A 19,912-nucleotide genomic window follows, 5' to 3' on the forward strand; every position below is an offset into this window, starting at 1 on the left:
TCCCAGGCAAGCAGTACTAAGCTCTTTCCAGAGCAAAAAGAGACTGAAGTTTTCATAGCACCAATTAATGTCACACAGTGGTTCAGGGCAGTAAGGATTTCCAGCTCCCATCAAAACTGCAGGGGGAACTTAGCTGGGATGTGTCCAGAAAGCATGGTCACTGTCTTCAGTCTTTGCTCATGAAGATACACACTGAGCAGCTAAGGGTGGGTTTGGGGTAGCTCACTTGTGGCATGAAGTCCCATGCAGAACACTGAGGTCAAGAGTGAGATAAGCACCAGACACTGGAGCTCATGCCAAGGCCACTCCTGCCATTGGGACAACTACTCCAGACTCCTCTTTCCTTCTGACCAGACCCAATAAGGGGATGAGCCAATGTTCTGTCACTGCATCTTAATTGTTCACAATCAACAACTGGCATTCAGCAGCACAAGCTCGGGAAGACATCGGAAGCCGTGGGTGCACAGCCTAGCCCATGGGGACACCAAGAGGCCGAGACCACAAGTGCAGAGTTCCTTGGTCATGGACAGAGTTCTCCCCGCTACCACTCCCTAACAAGCTAAGCCTGCTTCAGGCTGTATGAGGTAGCCCAGAGCACTCCCGAGTGTCCTCCCTGTGGCTGAGGAAGAAAATGGGAGCGAGTGTAGGGCAGGAGGGGCCTCACTGCAGATCAACCAACTCACTTTACAGAGGAGCAGCTGTCAGTGAGACCCCAGGAACTCTGTGCATGTGTAACCATGTGCGCTTTGCTTCCAGCATGAAAACTGAGCATGTGAAGAGAAGTAGTGGCTGAAGAACCTTCTTTCTCCTCCCAACCTCCTCTCCCCTTGTCAGCAGGCCCCTTTCCCATGAATCACTGTCTCTGCACAGGCACAGTGACACCTTGCTGACCACTGAAGCTGCACAATGGGTACAGTTGTCAGGAAAGTAGCAGCAAGACCCCCCACCCCCCCACTGGTGTTTCTCCAGAGAAGCACTTCTTGGGCTCCTGCAGCAGAGTCCTCCTGCTGCCAACGAACACCCATAGAGAGCTCTGACCTCCACTGCTGAGAAACACCATCATGACGAGCGGGCAACAGTTGGCTCCAGTCCTTTTGTGCAGCGCTGAGGCAGGGAGCTGGGGATAAACCCTGTCTGCTGTCGGCAGGCACTCATACCTGCTGGCTCATGGATCCTTCCCAGCCCCAGGGAGGAAAGGAGACAACCACAGCCTCGGCTGATGAGCAGGTCGGGTTCCCCACATCTCCAACGCTACCTGAGCTGAATCTGGCTGAACCAGGTGCTGACAGCACAGTCCACACGCATCACCAGGGAGATCCCCAGCAAGAGGCAGATGCTGCTCACCACAAAGCCCAGTGACTCAAAGAGGAACCTGCAGGTACAACAGATGCAGTAAGGGTATGGCAGCTGAAGTGCCTGCAAAGACAGGCTGCTACCCTCATTCCCAGCAGGCTGGTTATCCTGAAAGTGAGAGGCTGGTAGAACCCCAGCCCCTAAAACACGAATTACATTCACTCCCCAGCAATTGCTGCCTGCAAGCTGTAAGCCAAGCATGCCTCTAATTTAGAGGCCATTCAGGACACCCAGGTGGGCTTCTTAATTCCTCAGAGGTTAAGGCCACCCAACACAAATCTATTAGGTTTACTAGTTTAGCATTTCTGAGTTTACCATTTTTGGTCTGGTATCCCTGCCTTTGGCTCTCTGCCCTGAATATTCTTAGCTTCCAGGTGGGTTCTGTATGTCTTTGGAAATCAAGATAAGGAGAGAAATTTCCAGGCTCTAGTTCAAGTCCAGCTTCTGAACTTGAAGCAGGAATTAGTTAAGAACAGTCCTGTAGCCTCTGCTTAGGCAGGAAGAGTCAGAAGACCGATCACAGGGTCTCTTCCAGCATACTGTCTATGAACTCTAGTCAAGACATCAGGGATAGAAGACCTAACCCAGCATCAGAGCAACTCCTGGGACTTACTTGGGGGCAAAGACCTTCCAGACCATGAGATGCCTCCTGAGAATCATAGCTGCACAAACACAGGCCAGAAGCTGTAGGGGAGATCATGAAAAACAAATTACAGATTACCCTGGAGAGACCTCCTGGGCCCTCTGTTCACATCTGAAGGTTCTACTAAACTGTGCACACCAGAAATAAGCATCCCAAACAGAATTCCCTTCCATTGTGTCTTCAAGTCAGGAAACAGCAGCAGTTTGAGGCACACGCAGGCCCTCCTGAGGCCAGACTGACACAGTACAGAGGAGGACTCACTGTAGCTAACCTGACCCAGTATTTCACTCAGAGAACACTCCTGCTCTCTGCTACAGGGCTTGACCCCTCCCCTGCACTGTGTCTGGTCTGGACATACAGGAAAATAATTTGAAGAGCTAAACCCCAGAAAGTTATTGGCTTTTTTCACAGGATTAGATTTCTGGTGTTTAGCCCCCCATATCACCACAGCACAGGATCAAATGAAAACCAGAGCTGGTATAAAATAGACAGGCATGGTGGGGAAGAGAGGCAGCAGGATTACAACCCTGCAGTTTCTGAACAGATGTTCCCCCTCTGAGCAGACAGGTATGAAAAGCAGCTTAATCTGCATTGTGGCTTCTGTGCTGGAGCCTTTCTCAAAGCACAGAGCAAACGGCATGGTTGAAAAGAGGACCTGTGCAGCTGCCCTTCCACCAGACATGTCACCCTTAGGTCTGTCTGTGCCCTGCCTGACCCGTTTCCCTCATCAGAGTGCCCCACAATTCCCACAGCACACCAATTTCCTGTTAGACAGCCTTCTCTGCAGCCTTCCCACCTCTGTCCATACCTGTGCCCCAAGGACAAAGAGGTACTTCAGCCCCAGCTGCAGCAGAGCAGTGGAGAACTTCTCTGGGGACTCCCGCAGCCTCATCTCCATCATGTGCTCCTCCACCTCCTGCAGTCCCTCTCGGGCTTCCTTCTTGGGCTTCTTCTTCTGCAAGCTGGGCATCTCACACACAAAGGGCCAAAGCAGGAGCAGAGGGCAGCCAACTACCTCAAGGACAAAGGCACATGAAGTTACTCAAGCCCAGGAGGTAAGGAGCAGTCTAGGCTCTGCCATCATGCCCTGGACGTGCAGGAAGCATATACCCCAGCTCCAGTTTGCTGTTCAGGCATAACTGCATGGAGGCTGCAGGCCACGGGCATCTTTGTGGCCCCAGAAGGGGACAGTGAAGATACTGCTGTTCAGCTGGTGCTGGAGCCTTCATCGCCTCGTGCTCAGCCTGCAGGCCTCCAGACAAGGCAAAGCAGTGAACCATGTCTGCTCAGGCTCAACAGCCCAGGAAGAAAGTGATTTACCTGCAAAGAGGATATGGGAGGCAAAGGTGTTGGCGCCCACCAGGACAGCAGGCAGGAGGTTGGTGCTGTGGTCAAGGTGGAAGCCCACAAAAGCTGCATTCCAATGGATGGCTGGGAAGACGGGTTGGTGGCCTGTGGAATAGAAGAACTGGGAAGCAGCAAGGAGCCAGGAGATGACTGCATACCAGGGCACAGAAAAAGGCTCTGAGAGACAAAAAAAAAAATAGAAAGGGAGGGGGTAGAAAGATCAACACTGAGGAACAAGACAGATCCATAGCAAAAATAAACAGCTATTGACTTTTCTTCTAGGTTCCTTTTCCACGCTGTCTCCTTTGAAGACAGAAACCAGTAATGCTCCCATCACAGATACAGTGAATGGCCACGCATGCCTCTGCTTCCCTCTGCTGGAACCAGTCAGCAACAGTGGGGTTTGATGCCTGCTTGCACTCTGGGGAGAAGGGATAGGTATAGAGCCCCCTTCCCTGACACAAGGGACAACTCCTCTTCCTGCATTATGTCCCTGCTGCATGCATCTCTGCTAGAGGATTGAAGCAGCTTCAATACAGCTAGGAGGATCCCTGAGGATCAGTGTAACACCACCCCCCAAGAGCAGACTGGACCCTGCTGCTCCTGCTGGAAATAAGACACAGTCACAGCAGGTAAGGCCCCGGCTCTCATACCCAGAGGATGCTCTACTGAGCCCTGACTCACCAGCATCTCCAGCAAGGCCTCTGGCACGCGTGTGGATGTGCAGCAGCACGAAGGCCTCCAGGAAGAGGAGCAGAAAGGCAAGACTCAGCCGCTCACTGTGCAGAAGCATCAGAAGGAAGCCCAGTAGGGTGAGTGCTATGACCAGGGCTGCTGAATACACGCTGCCCAACCCATATGCTGCGATAGTGGTCCTGCAGCTGCCCCGCTCCAGGCGGCTCTTCTGAGACTCCTGCATCCTCTTGTAGATCTGAGGGATGACGTGGAGGAAGTCCACTTCAGAGCTAGGAACTCCCAGGTATGGAGTGACGATGGATCCTGCCGACTCCCATGTGTCCTTTGCAAACACTGTCATCGGATTGCACAACAGGAGCAGCAGCCCCACGGATGCTAGCCCATAGACAGCCCATGGAAAGGCAAGAACTGCCACTTGCACCAGCTCCTGCAGCTTACCTAGAGAGTCATCAGCGCTGGAGACAACTGCCCAGTAGCAGGCAATGCAGAGGACCACCAGTGGGAAACCCCAGCGCACAAAGAGCACAAGGGGGTCTGAGCTGTTGAGGTTGCCGTAGTGTCGCAGCCAGCTCCGCACTGCATAGACCAGCCCGGCCAGCAAGGCCACACACAGGAGGTAGAAGAGGTTCTTGGCCCGTGTATTTTTCAGGCTGGCAAGCGGGGAGAGGAAAAGAGAAGGCCGGCACTGAGGAATTTCTTCTCGGCACTGGTGGAAGAAACCAGAGAGGCGCACGCAGACCAGGAGCATGGCCACAAGGCACAGCAGGTACCACATCTCTCGCCGGTAAGAACTAAAGCCAAGGACCTGCTGCTTGGGGCCTTCTGGTACAGTCAGGCGGCCATCCCAGTGGAGCTTCCCTATTAGCAGCATCACCAACGAGGCCAGCAGGAATGGGGCCACCCGGGCCTCGGCCACGACAAAGCTATCGGAGAACATGGCTCCACAGCGGAAGAGCAGAATGCCCATGGGGAATACCAGCCCCAGCCAGGCTCGCAGCCTCTGCCTTAGACCAACGCTGGCCAAAGGTGGCTGACTGCCCACCAAAAGGCCTCGCTTGGGATGCCGACCCCACCAGTGCCAGAAAAATCCCATCTGAGAAGCAGCGGCTGTGCACGAGGACACCAGGAGGAGATCCGGCCCCTCCTGGGTGAACACATGGGCCAGCCCAAGCAGAACAGCCACCACAAGGCCCCAGAGCAGTGGGTACAGGAGGCAGCTGCGGTAAAAGGAGTCTGATGATGCAGCCAGCTCTGCAGCCATGTAGCAGAGCAAGCAGGACGCAGCAATAAGGGTGCAGCCCCCCACCATACGCAGGGAGTTGAAGCGGGCCCAGGATTGGGTGCACACAGCCCGTGCCTCCCGCAGGTAGAGCTGGAAGCGACTGATGAGACTTCCCAGCCTGGACTCCAGCTCCGGAGGCACCAGCGTTGCCCCCTGCACCTGGTCCAAGAGCTGAGTGTGCTCCTCCACAGCACCAGAGAACAGCTCCTGCAGGTGCTGGAGCTGCTCTGCTGGCAGGTCCTGAGCCACCAGTGAGTAGGACTGCAGGAAGCGGTCCACCTGTGGGAGAGGACACAGGGTTAGACAAGGACACTGGGAATGGGATTCACTGCCTTACACAGACCCCTTCAGAATGGAAACAGGCCCTCTATGCTGTCCCCTGCAGGAACAGACCTAGCTCCAGCTGCATCACCCAGAGGTGGTCACCTATATCCAGGATATTACTGGCAGGAACACAGTCCCTCTGGCAAAGTGACATCCCTCTCAATTGAAGTATCCACGCCAACAGCCAAACTGGCTCCTCTCAGTTCTTCACTTGCAGGTGTACCTCTGGTAACGTTGTGCATCACCAAGGGCTTTTACACAGTCTTTGTATAGGTCCCGCGAAACTTTGCGTCATTACTAGCCATTAGTCTGCACTCAGTGTTGATCTTATTTTGTTTGCTGAGGATAGATATCAAATTAAAGAGCTTATAGTGGATCAAATCAAACTGTTCCCCCTTCTTCAATACAGGCACATTAACACACTGTAGTATAGTCTAAGGAAAGTTTGTTTTGTTTCCTTCTCCTTTCAAGAAGACAGCAGTAAAGGCAGCTATGACCCCAAAGTCATAAAAAAAGTCTTACAAAGGCATTACCAGGGCAGGGCGTTCTTACAAACATCCAGCTGCATAACAGTAGATCTGCTCAAGCCTAAAAATGCACCCAGGTCTTCACATGCCTTACAGCTGCCTCGGAGCACAGACAGAATCAATCTGTTCCTGTCCATGAATGGCAAATGTATGCACCAGCTCTCTTGCAGGCCTGCATGACCTCCCTGGTATGCAAAATCTTCTTCAACACCAACACGATCGAGCCAGAAACCTCAAATGAGTGCAAGTATTTAAGCAGGCAGACTGGATAACAATTAATTTATACCTGATGATAATCAATATCCTCAGTAACATAAACTATCACCTCCAAATGACAAAGCACTCTGCTGACCTATAAATACATAGAAGAGAGGCTGAACATTTCTTTCTTCCCATCAGCAGCCATATCCTCTTCTCACTGACTTGCACCAGTGGTGTACACCTGGCACACTGGGAAGCTGGCTGGAGGAGTTATTCTTGTGCTCCTTGCAATCCAGGAGTCCTTCCAAGGCACACTGGCACTTTGCTGACATGTGGTCTGCAACACGTGTGGCAAATCTGGTTCCGAGGCATGCTGAGAGCCACAAGACAGCCCTCACGTCCTCCATGGAGGCTCCGGCTTTCCCTGGCACGCGGCCTGCTTCATTGCCTGGACTTCTTTTACACCTGGTACAGTCACTCTCAAATTTTGTCATTCAGCTTTTGGGGTTCTGTATTTTGTTGTGCTTGCTGTTAACTGTTCTTTCCCTATCCCACTTTACTGTCACGTTACATGGTTTGTATTTAGTTACTGTTCTCCTTTTGCTACTGATCTAGAATAGCTAACCCTGTTTCTCCTCCAGAACTGAAGCAGCATCAAAACACCCATTTATGCTTCTGAATCCCCACTAATGAGACTTGCCCCTAGTCATCTTCAGCCTTGAGGAACCAGCCTCTCCACCAGCCTCCCCAGTTACCAAATCCACCTCCTACTACTGGAAACCAACCCTCATCCTGAAGTGAATGCCACTTTCACTGTCAGTATTTTCCTCACCACTGCACTGACCACCAAGCACTAAAAGGGTATACCTCAATGGGTTTACTAAATGGGTATCTCATTTTTCTGTTTGGAAAATGGTGCCACTTTTTACTGAAGAAAACACCGCAAAAAGGTAACTCTTCAAAATAAGTTCTCCATAAAGGTAACACCATGTCACTGCCCCACCCCCACCAAACAGAAGAGGTTTGGCCTTAAGCAACCATTCCTTCCCCTCTCTGGTTCAATGGGAGACCTGCTGTAGGGCGTACCTGCTTGGCGTTGATATGATAGACTGAGAGCTGCTGCAAGGCTGCAGACATAGTGTCGCCGTCCCCAGAGAACATCTCAGCCATCACCTCCCCTATGTTACTGTAGGGGATGGGCACACCCAGCAGCAGGGCCACAGTGGGCACCAGGTTCACCTGGGGAATGGCCTCGGGCTCCTGGAGAGACAGGGGAGGAATCAGAAATTCAGGAAGCACACAGCAACACAGCTTTTCACTTGGGCTGGAGGGTGATAGGGAAGATAATCCCCTCCTCAGAGAGGAATCTGGGGAAGCCAGGAGTGGAAAACGCAGAGGCAGCCAGAAGCTCTGGAATCCCCAAGGGCCCTGTGGAGGGGAAGTCTCTGGCTATGGCCTTGGCTGTCTAACAGCTCACCTGGCCTCACCTCAAAACCCCTCAGAGCCTGAACACAGGTCCCAAACCCTTTACCCACCTGCATCCTTTGTCAGCTCTTCCACTGTTCTCCTAGGTAAGGTGACAGACTCCTCTCAACCTAAACAATCCCACTAGAACCACTATGCTCTGTAACCCCAGGATGCAGTTTTCACCCCGGATGCCACCTCAGGCAGTGACCACTAAGCATCAGCTTCTTCTCACCTCTGGAGGGCCAGCGGCAAATAGGGGTGTTCTGCTGTACACAAACAGTGCTGCATTCACTTCCTTCTCGCTCTCGCCACCATGGTCTCCGGTCTCCGTCATGCCATGGTCCCCAGCCACCAGAAGAAGGGTGTCATTCCCCAGGTGATCCACCAAGGACCTGTCACCAGGATAAGGCAGGTTAGCTCCTACCTCGGCACAGGCCCAAAGAGCCCAAATAAGAGACGACATATGCCCACCAAATCTGCCTGCACCACAGAGGTGAAGTCCACAAAAAGACATGGGCAAAACTAGGTGCTGATGCAGAGCTGTAACTGAGCCAGGTACAAGGGCAACAGATACTTTAAAACCAAACTGGAAATGCAGACCCCTGAGCCAGAGGGGACTGATCTTGCTTCGGCCCCAGTGAACGGCGGCTGGTTCCTCAGTGCCTTCAGGGATTGTGACAAAACACAACTCGAAGGATTCCCAACAGGAATGAACTTTAGGCTGCTTCTATTTGGGTCCTATATATTGCTTCATGTTGTGTGAGCAATCTCTTACTTTTAAGGAAAAAAGGGGGGATTTGTCCCTCAAGTATGCTGTAGGCATGCACTCTCAGGTGCAGAAGGGCAAGTTACTGCTCCTTGTAACATCAAAAATTAAAGCAGTCCTCAGAGTTGACAGATGCAGCATTTTGAGCTGAGGCATGGCTGTGTGATCAGGATTTCTGCCCTCTGACCACAGAGGTGCAGATCATGGGCCTGCGAGTAAATGCATCATTCCCAAGCCAGGGCTCTCCAGCTGATTTTCAAACAATAGCCAGCCTCAATGTGACAGTCTCCATTTCAGAAATTGAAGGAGTGAGACTCAGCCATACTGCAGCTGCACCACCACCTGATGGTTTGGTTGAGAACCAAAGCTCCAAGGCCTGAATACAGCCTTACCTCTGAAACCAAACCTCTTATGAACACGTGTCTATGCAACCAAGATTGCGCCACAGCTGGGGTTTCAGCTGCCACTGGCCAAAGCCATTCTCCTTGTAAGAGTCACAGTAAGCATTCCCTGTTGCACTCTGCATCCATAAATCCCCTAGGAAGACCCCACCAGCCTGCTTGAAGGAAGAGGCCAGCTGGCAACCCCGCACCACTGCACCCATCACCTGAGCATCTCATTCATCTGAGTGAGCTTCTTTGCCATTTCAGGATGGTCAGGCCCATGTTTGTGTCCACAGTGGTCCACGCCGAGGAAGTGAGCAATCAGCATGTCCCATTCACCACTGTCCACTGCAGAACAAGAGCACCCTTATCACATGCTAGCCTTGGGTTCAGAACAGGCGCTATGCTTGGATCCTCTCATCAGAGCTTTCTGGTTGCCTCTGGAAACTGCTATTTCTTCCCCTCCTGCCATTGTCACTCCCAGCTCTCAAGCAGATGGATGCAGGTTTTAAGAGGCACACTCTTGGTCTGCAGGTGCCAAGCAATACTGCAGGGAGTTCAATGCCCAGCACTGCCCCAGTATCCACGGGTTTTATTCACCATCCTGCAGTAGCAGAATGGCCCAAGTCACATTGAAACACCCTTAACTCAAACACCCACAAACTGTGCTAAACCAAAGGGATGTTCAGAAAAAAGAGAACCCAGAACACCAGTCCTCGCCTGGAGATACTTCAAGTTGGACTCATCAACATGCCCCTCTGCATCCCAGTCAGGATATGGACGCAGAACACCAGCCAACGCCCTTCATAGCTAGAAAGTTACTCCAGCCTCTCCAGGAAAGTTACTCCTGCTTCAGGGCTCTGACACATGAAAACCAGCATATTTGTAGTCAAACAATGAATACAGAACCACAAAGCACAAGGACACCCCTGAGAAAGGCCACTGCACCCTTCATTCACTTAGATTCATACATAGAGAAGGCAAAGAGCATTCCCCTGGGTCCCAGAATCTCAGAGAGGAGTCTGAAATCACCTAAAATTCACAAACCAACCTCACATGTCACCTTCCTCACAGGACTAGGAGCTATCCATGCTCTGCTAACAGCAGTACTGTGCCCCAGCATCCTGGCTGCATTTCCCAGAGCACTGTGTGCCTGCCTGGGCAACCCACATGTCAAAGCTAAGCTGCTCCTCCTGCTTCATCTTGGCAGTGTGCATCTAGGACAGATGCAGATGCCTAACCTCATCCCATCAAGCTGCACCCTCACTCAAATGGAGGAAAGGTATTTACAGGAACAGTTTACAGGCCCGAAAAGCTGGCTTATCAGCTAGAGTACTATAAATCTCAGGCAGCAGTGTGTGATTGCCCAGTGCCACTTTGTAATAGGAAAAAATCATCAGCCCTACCCTAAACTTGCAGCACGACCCCCATATAAATGAAAAAATTACCATAAAATGATTTGGGTTGGAAGGGGCCTTAAAGCTCATCCAGTTCCAACCCCCTGCCGTGGGCAGGGACAGCTTCCACTAGAGCAGGTTGCTCCAAGCCCTGTCCAACCTGGCCTTGAACACTGCCAGGGATGGGGCAGCCACAGCTTCTCTGGGTAATCTGTGTGGCATGGTTTAAGCCCAGCCGGTAACTCAGAACCACGCAGTCGTTCACTCACCCCTTCCCTTCTTCCTCCCCCCACTCTTGGAGGGATGGGGAGGGGAATCGAAAGAATCTAAATCCCACAGGTTAAGAACAGTCCAGTAACTAAGGTATAGCACAAACCACTACTGCTACCACCAATAATAATAATAAGGGAAATAACAAGGGAAGAGAATGCAACCGCTCACCACCCGCCGACCGATATTCAACCTGACCGAGCAGTGATCTGGCCCTTCCAGTTAACTGCCCCCAGTTTGTATACTGTGCATGACGTGCTGTGGTGTGGAATACCTCTTTGGCTAGTTTGGCTCAGGGGCCCTGTCTCTGCTCCCTCCTGGCTTCCCGTGCCCCTCCTCCCTGGCAGAGTATGATAGACTGAAAAGTCCTTGATCAGAGTAAACATTACTGGGTAACAGCTAAAAACATCGGTCTTATCAGTGTTGCTCTCACGCTGAAATTCAAAACCACAGCACTGCACCAGCTACTAAGAAGGAGAAAAATGACTGCTACTGCTGAACCCAGGACACTGCGCCAGGGCATCACCACTGTCATAGGTAAGAACTTTGTCCTAACACCTCACCTCAATCTCCCCTGTCAGGCTAAAGCCATTCCCCCTTGTCCTGTTACTACCTGCCCTTGTCAAAAGCCCCTCTCCAGATTCCTTGTCGGCCTCTTTTAGATACTAGAAGACTGTTACAAAGTCTTCCTGAAGCCTTCTCTTCTCCAGGATGAGCAACCCCAACACTCTTAGCCTTTCTTCATGGGAGAGGTGCTCCAGTCCTGTGACTGTTTTCGTGGCACACATTGCCAGGTCGTAGTGACCTTCTTGTTAACCAACACCCTAAGTGCTTCTCCTCAGGACTGCTCTCAACCCAGTCTCCACTCAGCCTGTATTTGTGCTTGGGATTGCCCTGACCCAGGTACAGCACTTAACCAGGACTTGGGGAAAGAGCTGCTTACCAGTTGGATACAGATGCTGCAGGATCCCATCATCCACAGTGTGAAGATCCTTCACGTTAAAAGAAGGGAAGAAATACGAGCGGAAAAACTTCTCTGGGAAGAGTCCTTCCCAAGTGTCGTCACCCATGAAGACCACTCTTCTTCCTGAGTTAGCAATAAAGGAATTAATGAGACCAGGGAGCTTACCCAAGTCATGCTGTTATCCAACCTACTGCAAAGAGCCTGGGCAGATCCAGGTCAGGGCCTGGAGCACTGGCTCCTCTTCAACACACACTCAAAAGTGACCTAAAATTAAAATGACCATCTGGCTGATGATAAATGAGTTTGAATAGAGGCAGCAACCAGCCCTGTTTCTGAGCCTAACAGGCTCCCCCACACCAAGTCCACTTGCACCAAATCCACCTCTGACACATCACCCCAGCAGAAAGACCAGTGGGTTGAACAGGCCAGGAAGCAGGCCTGTTAGTACAGTACCTGCTTACCCTAACACAGCACTTAGGAAGGTTCAGCATGAAGCAGACAAACCCTTGCTCAAGGCCCCCTGTACACCACAAGGCAGTAGATAACCACTGACAGGGGGTGAGCAGAAGCCATGAGCCGTGCCTCCAGCTTATACTACTACGGTGGTGGGTTTTCCTACACAAAAAAAGAGAAGGCAAAACCACTGGTCCTTCCCACTGCCCTCGCTCTGCTTGCTCTGCCTGCCACTACCAAACCCTCCACATTTCCACGCAGCCTCCCTGGCCTGGGAGAAGAACTATTTCCTGCAAGGCTGCTGCTCTTGCACAACAAGGTCTGTCTCTGGTTTTCAACTTGAATGATTTGCTCAGTTTGGCCTCCTCGCTTGCACACAGGGTAGGGGACAACCCAGCCATGTCACCTCATCCCAAGCACTAGTATTTGTGTCACTCTAACCCCTGGAAGGAAATCTCTGGGGATAACACTGTGTCCCATTCCCTTCTCTCTGTTCCATTGTTCTAACTTAACAAGCCTTTTACAGCTCCATTAAGCACCAAACACCACAGAAAATGCAATGAGGTTGCTGCCCAACAGCCACACGCAGCCAGCCAGGCCGGCTTGTGCCTGAAGGACAGCCCCACAGCACATGCCTCCTCATAGGCACCAGCTCCTCCCTCGTAGTGCAGCTCACCTGAATGCAAACATGACACGACTGCCCTTGGCTTAGTGCAGCCGCTCGTGGAGGTGACCTTGTGGCAGTCGCCATCAGCACAGCCACTTTCACCTGCCTTCTCATCATCTTTGAAGATGATGAAGCCATGGTCCTAACTCCTTCCTACTCTCACTACAAGATGGAGAAACCCCGACTACATGATAACTGTCATCTGAGTAGGGCTAAAGAGTTAGCTGATAGGGTGGAGGTGTTGTGAGCAGCTTCCTTCAAAGGAGAGGGGAATAAAGGTCCTGTGTGAGCACTGGCCAGTGATCTGCCCTGTTCCCGTGGGACACAGCTCCTGCTCACCTACCGTTCTGCACTAGCTGTGCCAGCAGATTGTCCTCCTGGATTGCATAGGTGGCAAAGTTGCTTCCCACATCGATGAAAGTGGGAAGTGACCCGGTGGTGAGGCCCTTGATGCGCTGCATGGTGGCGGTGGGGGGATCTGCTCGGAAGCGGTAGAGACGGGCATGGCGGGGCTGGGAGGTTGTGAGGTGGTGCAGGAAACTCAGCTTGTTCTCGTAGGGCAGCGGGCTGGCTTTGGCTGGGTTGAAGCGGGCAAACTCGAAGCGTAGGGCATCAATGATGACAAGCACGGCCTTGGAGAAGCGCTGGGGTGCCCAGCAGGAGCCCGGTGGGAGGCTCTGTCTCTGCCAGGGTGGCGGCAGGAGCGGGTCAGAGCAGGAGCTGCTGCTGGCAAGCTCGATGCGGGTCAGCAGGAAGCCGCTCATGAAGAGCCCGATGCCAGCAAAGAAAAGAAGGCAGACCCAGGCCAGGAACAGCAGCACTGGCCACCGATGCATCCTAAGGGGAGGACAAGCAGGCTTGGGCCTGGCACCACCCCCGCCACTTCCCAACCTGAGACCCCAGCTTCACCGCATACCACCGGGCCCCGGTACTCCGGGACACCCTGCGGCCCAGCCCGGAGCACCCCGCCTTATCGGGCTGCTCCCTGACACCCCGGGCCACCACCTCACAGCCAAGCCCTTGGACCCCCGAACCCCAGCCTCCCCTCTTGTCCCCCAGCCCCTCACACCCTCCACACACCATCAGGACCCCCCAGACCCCCCCCGGCCTCGCTCACCCTTCCCGTTCCGTTCCGTTCCGTTCCGTCCCGTCCCGTCCCACCTGCGGCCGCCTTGGCCCCGCCGCCTTCCCCCGGAAGCGCCGCGAGTAGCACCGGCGCCCTAGAGCGGCGGCGCTGGGAACGGCAGCGCCCCCTGGCGGGGTGGAGCCGCTGAGCTCCCAAGGGTCGCGGCACCCCCGACAACCCCCAGATCCACCGCGGCGCCTCTCCTAATTAATTAATTAGTTGATTGATTGCTAGGGGTGTCCCCCTCCTTCCACTCTACAGAGGAGCCGCGGTCTCGCAGGGGCAGCTAGTGGGAGAGAAAGGGGACAATGAGGATCCCCGGGGGGAACTGGAGCAGCTCTGCTCTGGAGCCAGGCTGAGAGAGCTGTGCTGGGTCAGCCTGGAGAAGAGAAGGCTCCGAGGAGACTCAGAGCAGCTCCAGTGCCTAAAGGGGCGACAGGAAACCTGGAGAGAAGCTTTGGACAAGGGATGTAGGGACAGGACAAAGGGGAATGGCTTTAACCTGACAGAGGGGAGACTGAGATGAGACATTAGGAAGTTCTTCCCTGTGAGGGTGCTGCAGCCCTAAACAGGTTACCCAGAGAAGCTGCGGCTGCCTCATCCCTGGCTGTGTTCAAGGCCAGGTTGGACACAGGGGCTTGGAGCAACCTGCTCTAGTGGAAGGTGTCCCTGCCTATGGCAGGGGTTGGAACTGGATGAGCTTTAAGGTCCTCTCCAATCTAGCCCACTCTGGATCAGTCCTCTCTGCCTCGGGACGGGGTTGCCCAGCTCCTCCTGTATATCATTGTGTGTCTGTGCAAGCTCCTGTTAGGAGCCTGTTTAGGAGCGACAGTCCCTCTTCATTGGCACATGGTGGGGTCAGGCTCCCAGGGACCCACTGCAGCAGCACTGGTACCATTTATTCCGTGACTGAAATCCAAATACAAAATAAGGACTGAGGGAAAGAGAACACCTGACCAGGGAAGACAGCAGAAGAGAACTGCCGTATCCCAGCAGGTCCCGAGCGAGGGTGAGAGATGCTGCTGGCTCTGCTAGCTGGAGCCAGCCTGCTCTGCCTTGAGCACCTCGGTGGTGGGAGGCTGGGGCTCTTCACAGGCTGGAGGTGCCTCGTCCTGGGTCTTCACAGTTTGTTGCTTGGTCAATGTGCTGTAGATGGCCAGGGCCTGGAGGGAATGAGAGCCCCATGGAGGAGATGAAAGAGGAGGGGACCTGATCCCACTGGGCTGCCCCTTTCACATCCCATCAGGCAAGAGACAAGGTCCCTCCAACCACACTAACCTGTGCGACCATGTTGGTGACATCGCCAGTGTTGGAGGGCAGCAGGAGGGTGTTGGAGTCTTTTGCAAGATTGGAGAAGGCATTCACATATTGCTCTGCCACTGAGAGAGAGGCGGCAGCACTGCCATGCTGTGGACAGAGGGACAGGGCTCAGCACTGGGTCATGTACCCCCAAGGGATCACTCAGACCCCCACCCCTGGCTCATCATGGTCCCCAGGACAGCAAATCCCTTGCTTGCTGCTTTTGAAGTGCCCAAGAGAAAGACAGGTACCAGCAATGGTTCTACCTGCCCAGCACCGAAGCGGTGGCTGCCCCAAGGAGCCATCACTCACCTGCTGTGCCAGAGCAGCTGCCAGTAGTTGAATAGCCTCTGCCTTCGCCCTGGCCTTGACCAGCATGGCGTTGGCTTCTCCTGCAATGAACCACAACAGAACACACATCAGAACTGCCACAAAGTACTTGCAAGGAGAAAATCAAGGCTTTCAAGTGTGCAAAACCTCCTCCTCCCCAACAGCAGCCTGGCTGTGTTCCTGCCAGACACCTCCTGCTGCTCCAGGCTGTGGGACAGCCACAGACAGCTTTGAAGGCCCCAGCAGGGAAGAATCAGCATGGCTGAGGAAGCCTGGCACACAAACAGTGATGCGGTCTCTTCCCAGGAGCATCACCCCTCAGTGCAGATGGCTATGGAGCCCCAAATCCTAGCCTAGGTGCGCTACCAGCAGCTTTGTTGATCTGTTCAGCTTTCTCAGCTTCTGATGCCAGGATCTGGGCCTGCTTCTGCCCCTCAGCCACATTGATAGCCGATTCCCTCGTCCCCTCTGACTCCAGCACTGTTGCCCGCTTCCGTCGCTCTGCCTCCACCTGCAAACACAGGTTGGACACCACGGCCATGCTGGAGAAATCCCACCCATGGGGCAAGACAAGAGACTTTTCCCTCTTGTTCCAGACCACTCTACTAGGGAGCCAAACCTGCATCTGCATAGATTCTTTCACACGTGGGGGTACATGGATGTCCTTGATCTCATAGCGCAGGCACCGGATGCCCCAGCAGTCTGAAGCCTGGTTGATGGCATCCACAATGTTGGCATTGAGGGACTCACGCTCCTGGGAGGCACAAAGAGAACGGCAGAGAGCAAAGAAGAGGTGCTTAGGATGAAACAGAGATCAAGGGGGAAATAGACACCGTCCCTCACAGGCCACCAACAGCCAGAAAAAAAACATCTCCGCAGGCATAAAGCAGTGTCACATGCTTCCCACATCTCTTGAAGGGGTCTCCATTTCCTAAGGAGGGAAGTGCCCCAAACTGAAATTGCTGGGATACAAACACTGGTGTACACATGGATGCAAACACTGTGCAGGAATGCCAACAGCTCCTGTTCCTGCTCAGCAAACACAGCATGAGGGTTGCAGCCCCCATGACCCAGGTCATTAATTCTGGGCTTGACCAAAGTGTCACTGTCTGAAGAGAAAGGCATCTGGACCAGCTGGATCTGGGCACATGCCACCCCATCAGCCTTTCCAACGAACCCAGGGCAAAGGATTCACTAATAAGTCAACTGGAAACAGAAGCCAGAAGCCCTCTAAGCAAAGGGTGTTTTGCTGTTAAGCCCATCAGCCTGCCCTGGGGCTGAGGGAGAGGCTGCTTTGTGATCTACCTCCCCAGCTCACCCGGAAGACTCTGTCGAGGGAAAGTTTGCCAAGTTCAGATCTCATGGTGGTCTGGGCCAGCTGGGTCACTGCGTACTCAGGATCTTCCACCCCATAGCTGGCCTGGAGAGCAGGAGCAAACAACAGAGTCAAATGGCAGTGCTGAGAAGGAAACCCCTGAACAAGGCAGGATGGGAAAACAAGAAACCTGCTACAGACACTCCTGCCAAAGAGAAGCAGAGTCTGGAGCCACAGGAGGGATTTGGGTGCTCAGCCCACCCGCCTCACGGGGCACAGCAAGCGAGGCAGAGGGTGAGGCGTGTGCTGAGGGAAGAAGGGAGCCAGTTGAGCAGCACATCACACACAAGCCATGTGGGGCATAGCTCAGAGGCTGCAAGTTTGGCAATACCTTGTAGGGGTCCATAACCCGCAAATAGAGCACGCCATCGATCTGGAGGGTGACATTATCTGCCAGGAGAGAACAACACATCCTGTTTACTGCAGCAGCAAAGACAGAACATGGCAAATCCCTCTCCCTCAGCAGAATCAGCAGAGGTGGGCAGTGTCATCCCTTTCCTTCCTGGTGTAAGGTGCAAGGCACAGAAGAAGGACTGGCCGAAAACAGATCTCCTTGCCTAAGAGGCTTTGTAAAAAGGACGTGCCTCAGAAAACACTGTATATTGACTATTCTAATAAACAAGAAGTCTCAGGTTTCCAGAGCAAAACATTTCATGCCCTAATTACGTTCATTAAGATAGAAACAGAGGAAAAACAAGACACAACAAAACTGTAACACTAGAATTTTAACAGAGCTGCCCATTAACTTGATTTGAAATCTTTTTTTTCAGAAACACAGAGGGGTTTTTGTGGTGCAAGACAGGAAAACATCTAAAAACCAGACTGCTACCTTAGTACATTCAATCCAGCACGAAGAGGCAGCTGAAGCCCCAAGAGGGCTGTCAGGACCTCCTGGGTCCTGCTATACTGCAGTTAGCTATACTGCTCAGGATCAGCAGTATAGCCAACCCAGGGACAGGGCTGAGTGCAGGAGCCTGGGCCATTTCCGCTTGTCCCCACAACGTCCTCTGCTTGCCCTAGATGCAGCAGCAGGAAAGGGGCAGGACACAGAAGCTGTTCCTTACCCAGGGTGACAGCTGACTGCTCTGGGACATTAATGACGATTTCTTTGAGACTCTGCACATAACGAATCCGATCCAGCAGAGGGATGAGGAAGTTCAAACCCTGGGAAAAGCGTGGGATTAGATGGCTGAGCCCCCTAATCTGTCCTCTTCCCCCCCACATAAAAAGCTGTGCAAACAAAGTACGCTACAAGCTGCAGATACTGCAGGCAAAACAAACATGCTTTACACATGGGGAAAACTTAGGTTTCTCAGTGCTTTCAATAATCCACCGAGGGAAATTAGTCTACAGACAGATCTGGAAGAATAAGCTTGGAACCCCCGAATCCTCGCACAGCTTTAGGAACCTGCAGAATCCGGAAGGGGAGAAGAGTGTCTCCTTACAGGCTCGAGGATTCGGTGGAACTTGCCCATCCTCTCCACCACCCAAGCCTCTTGCTGCGGCACAAACAGCACCCCAATATTCATAGGCAAGCTGGAGTTCAAGCGGTGTGGAGCTGGGGCCAGCCATGCTGCACGCTTCAGCTGATGGGAGCGCTGCATGAAGGAGAAAGAAAGGGATTGGGACCGGCTGCACCTCAGAGCCCTGCACGACCCCTGGTCTCCCATGTGGAATCACTGCTTATAGCCCTAATACACCAGGGCAGCTCTGATGCCCCCAACAAGCCCACCCGTGCTGTGTGAGGAACACAGGTGGCCCCTACAGGGAACAGAACCGGGCCCCAGAGCCAGTATGAGTGTCCCTGGGCTGTCCCCACAGGCATGGGGGCTCACCCTCATGCTGGAGCTTTCTCCACGTTCCCCCTTCCCTCACATCCCCACTCTGGGGGAGGAATAATGCCTCCCTGACACAGCCAGGGTGTGTGTGGGTCTCTTCTGCCCCATTCAGGCCCTACACTCTAGAATCCCAGAATGGTTTGGGTTGGAAGGGGCCTTAAAGCTCATCCAGTTCCAACCCCCTGCCGTGGGCAGGGACAGCTTCCACTAGAGCAGGTTGCTCCAAGCCCCTGTGTCCAACCTGGCCTTGAACACTGCCAGGGATGGGGCAGCCACAGCTTCCCTGGGCACCCTGTGCCAGCACCTCAACACCTTCACAATGAAGAGCTTCTTCCTTATATTTAACCCGACTCTCCCCTGTTTGAACCCATTGCCCCCTGTCCTACCACTACAGTCCCTGATGAAGAGTCCCTCTCAGCACCCTTGCAGCCAGCCCTCCTCAGGCACTCGAGGGCTGCCATGCGGCCCCCCTGGCCAGACCCATCCTCCCACCCCACCTCCCCTGTCCCTCCCCACCTCCTGCCCCGCTCCAGGACCCGCTTCCCCACGAGTGCTCCCTCAGCCCTCCCGGCCACCCCCATCCCACCCCACCGCTCCCCACACCCGCTGCCCCCCGTGCCCATTCACCCCCAGACCTTCTGTGCACCCCCCCGCGGCCTCACCTGCAGCAGCCCGAGGCCTGGCCCTGCCCGGAGCGCGGCCCGCGCCAGCATCGCCCCGGCCGCCCGCCCGCCCTCCTTCCCCTCCGCCCCGCACCGTGCCGCCGCGTTGCCCCACGGCCCCGGAAGGCCTCCGGGAGCCACCGCCCCTTCCGTGTGCAGCGCCCGGGCCTCCGCGGCGGCCGCTGCCGCTGGTTCCGCCGGTAGGAGCTGGGAGCGGGATCGGTTTCCGAAGTGGTGTTTATTAAATTAGAATCAAACACGGGAGGCTCCCCATGCTCCGTGTATCCCCAAACCCCCTCATGAAGGTCCGTCCCGGCTCCTGGTTGATGTCCCCTCTCCCCCGGACTCCCCAGGGCTCCTGACCGCCCTGCAGCGCTGCCCCACGTCCCTTCCACGCATCAGGCAGAGGTACAAGGCCCCTGTTCTTTGGCAATCTCCACCTCATCCCAGACCCCACATCCGCAGAGCCCAGGCCCCCATGCACGTCTCTCTGCCCAAGGACCACAGCAATGACCACGTCCCTGCCAGCCACAGCTCCTTTG

The 19,912-nt window shown here is 53.9% G+C and overlaps 2 protein-coding genes across 4 annotated transcripts; both read right to left on the bottom strand.

Annotated features, from left to right (window-relative positions):
- Positions 1–19,248, bottom strand: PIGO (phosphatidylinositol glycan anchor biosynthesis class O). 3 transcript variants are annotated; one of them, XM_061477255.1, is made up of 12 exons: positions 19,245–19,248; positions 13,084–13,597; positions 11,600–11,743; positions 9,214–9,337; positions 8,073–8,232; positions 7,460–7,633; positions 4,028–5,600; positions 3,317–3,520; positions 2,805–3,007; positions 1,967–2,037; positions 1,256–1,372; positions 1–1,004 (listed from the first exon to the last, which is right to left on the bottom strand). In XM_061477255.1, exons 2-12 carry the CDS (start codon positions 13,574–13,576, stop codon positions 920–922), a joined length of 3,348 nt encoding a protein of 1,115 aa, XP_061333239.1. In that variant the 5' UTR covers positions 13,577–13,597; positions 19,245–19,248; the 3' UTR covers positions 1–919. The 3 variants fall into 3 exon arrangements, with proteins under 3 accessions (XP_061333239.1, XP_061333240.1, XP_061333241.1); XM_061477256.1 differs by lacking the exons at positions 1–1,004; positions 1,256–1,372; positions 1,967–2,037 and adding an exon at positions 2,052–2,470; XM_061477257.1 differs by lacking the exons at positions 1–1,004; positions 1,256–1,372; positions 1,967–2,037 and having other exon boundaries at positions 2,831–3,011.
- Positions 14,745–19,466, bottom strand: STOML2 (stomatin like 2). The gene is made up of 10 exons (XM_061477259.1): positions 19,371–19,466; positions 18,316–18,468; positions 17,935–18,034; positions 17,202–17,260; positions 16,814–16,915; positions 16,115–16,249; positions 15,862–16,006; positions 15,478–15,557; positions 15,145–15,273; positions 14,745–15,029 (listed from the first exon to the last, which is right to left on the bottom strand). Exons 1-10 carry the CDS (start codon positions 19,419–19,421, stop codon positions 14,898–14,900), a joined length of 1,086 nt encoding a protein of 361 aa, XP_061333243.1. The 5' UTR covers positions 19,422–19,466; the 3' UTR covers positions 14,745–14,897.
- Positions 19,467–19,912: the final 446 nt, after the last annotated feature.

This window comes from Pezoporus flaviventris, unplaced genomic scaffold (assembly GCF_033815535.1).
Source record: "Pezoporus flaviventris isolate CSIRO_AGI_PZ_B2104156 unplaced genomic scaffold, CSIRO_AGI_Pfla_v1 ptg000100l, whole genome shotgun sequence".
In the NCBI taxonomy this organism is placed as follows: domain Eukaryota; kingdom Metazoa; phylum Chordata; class Aves; order Psittaciformes; family Psittacidae; genus Pezoporus; species Pezoporus flaviventris.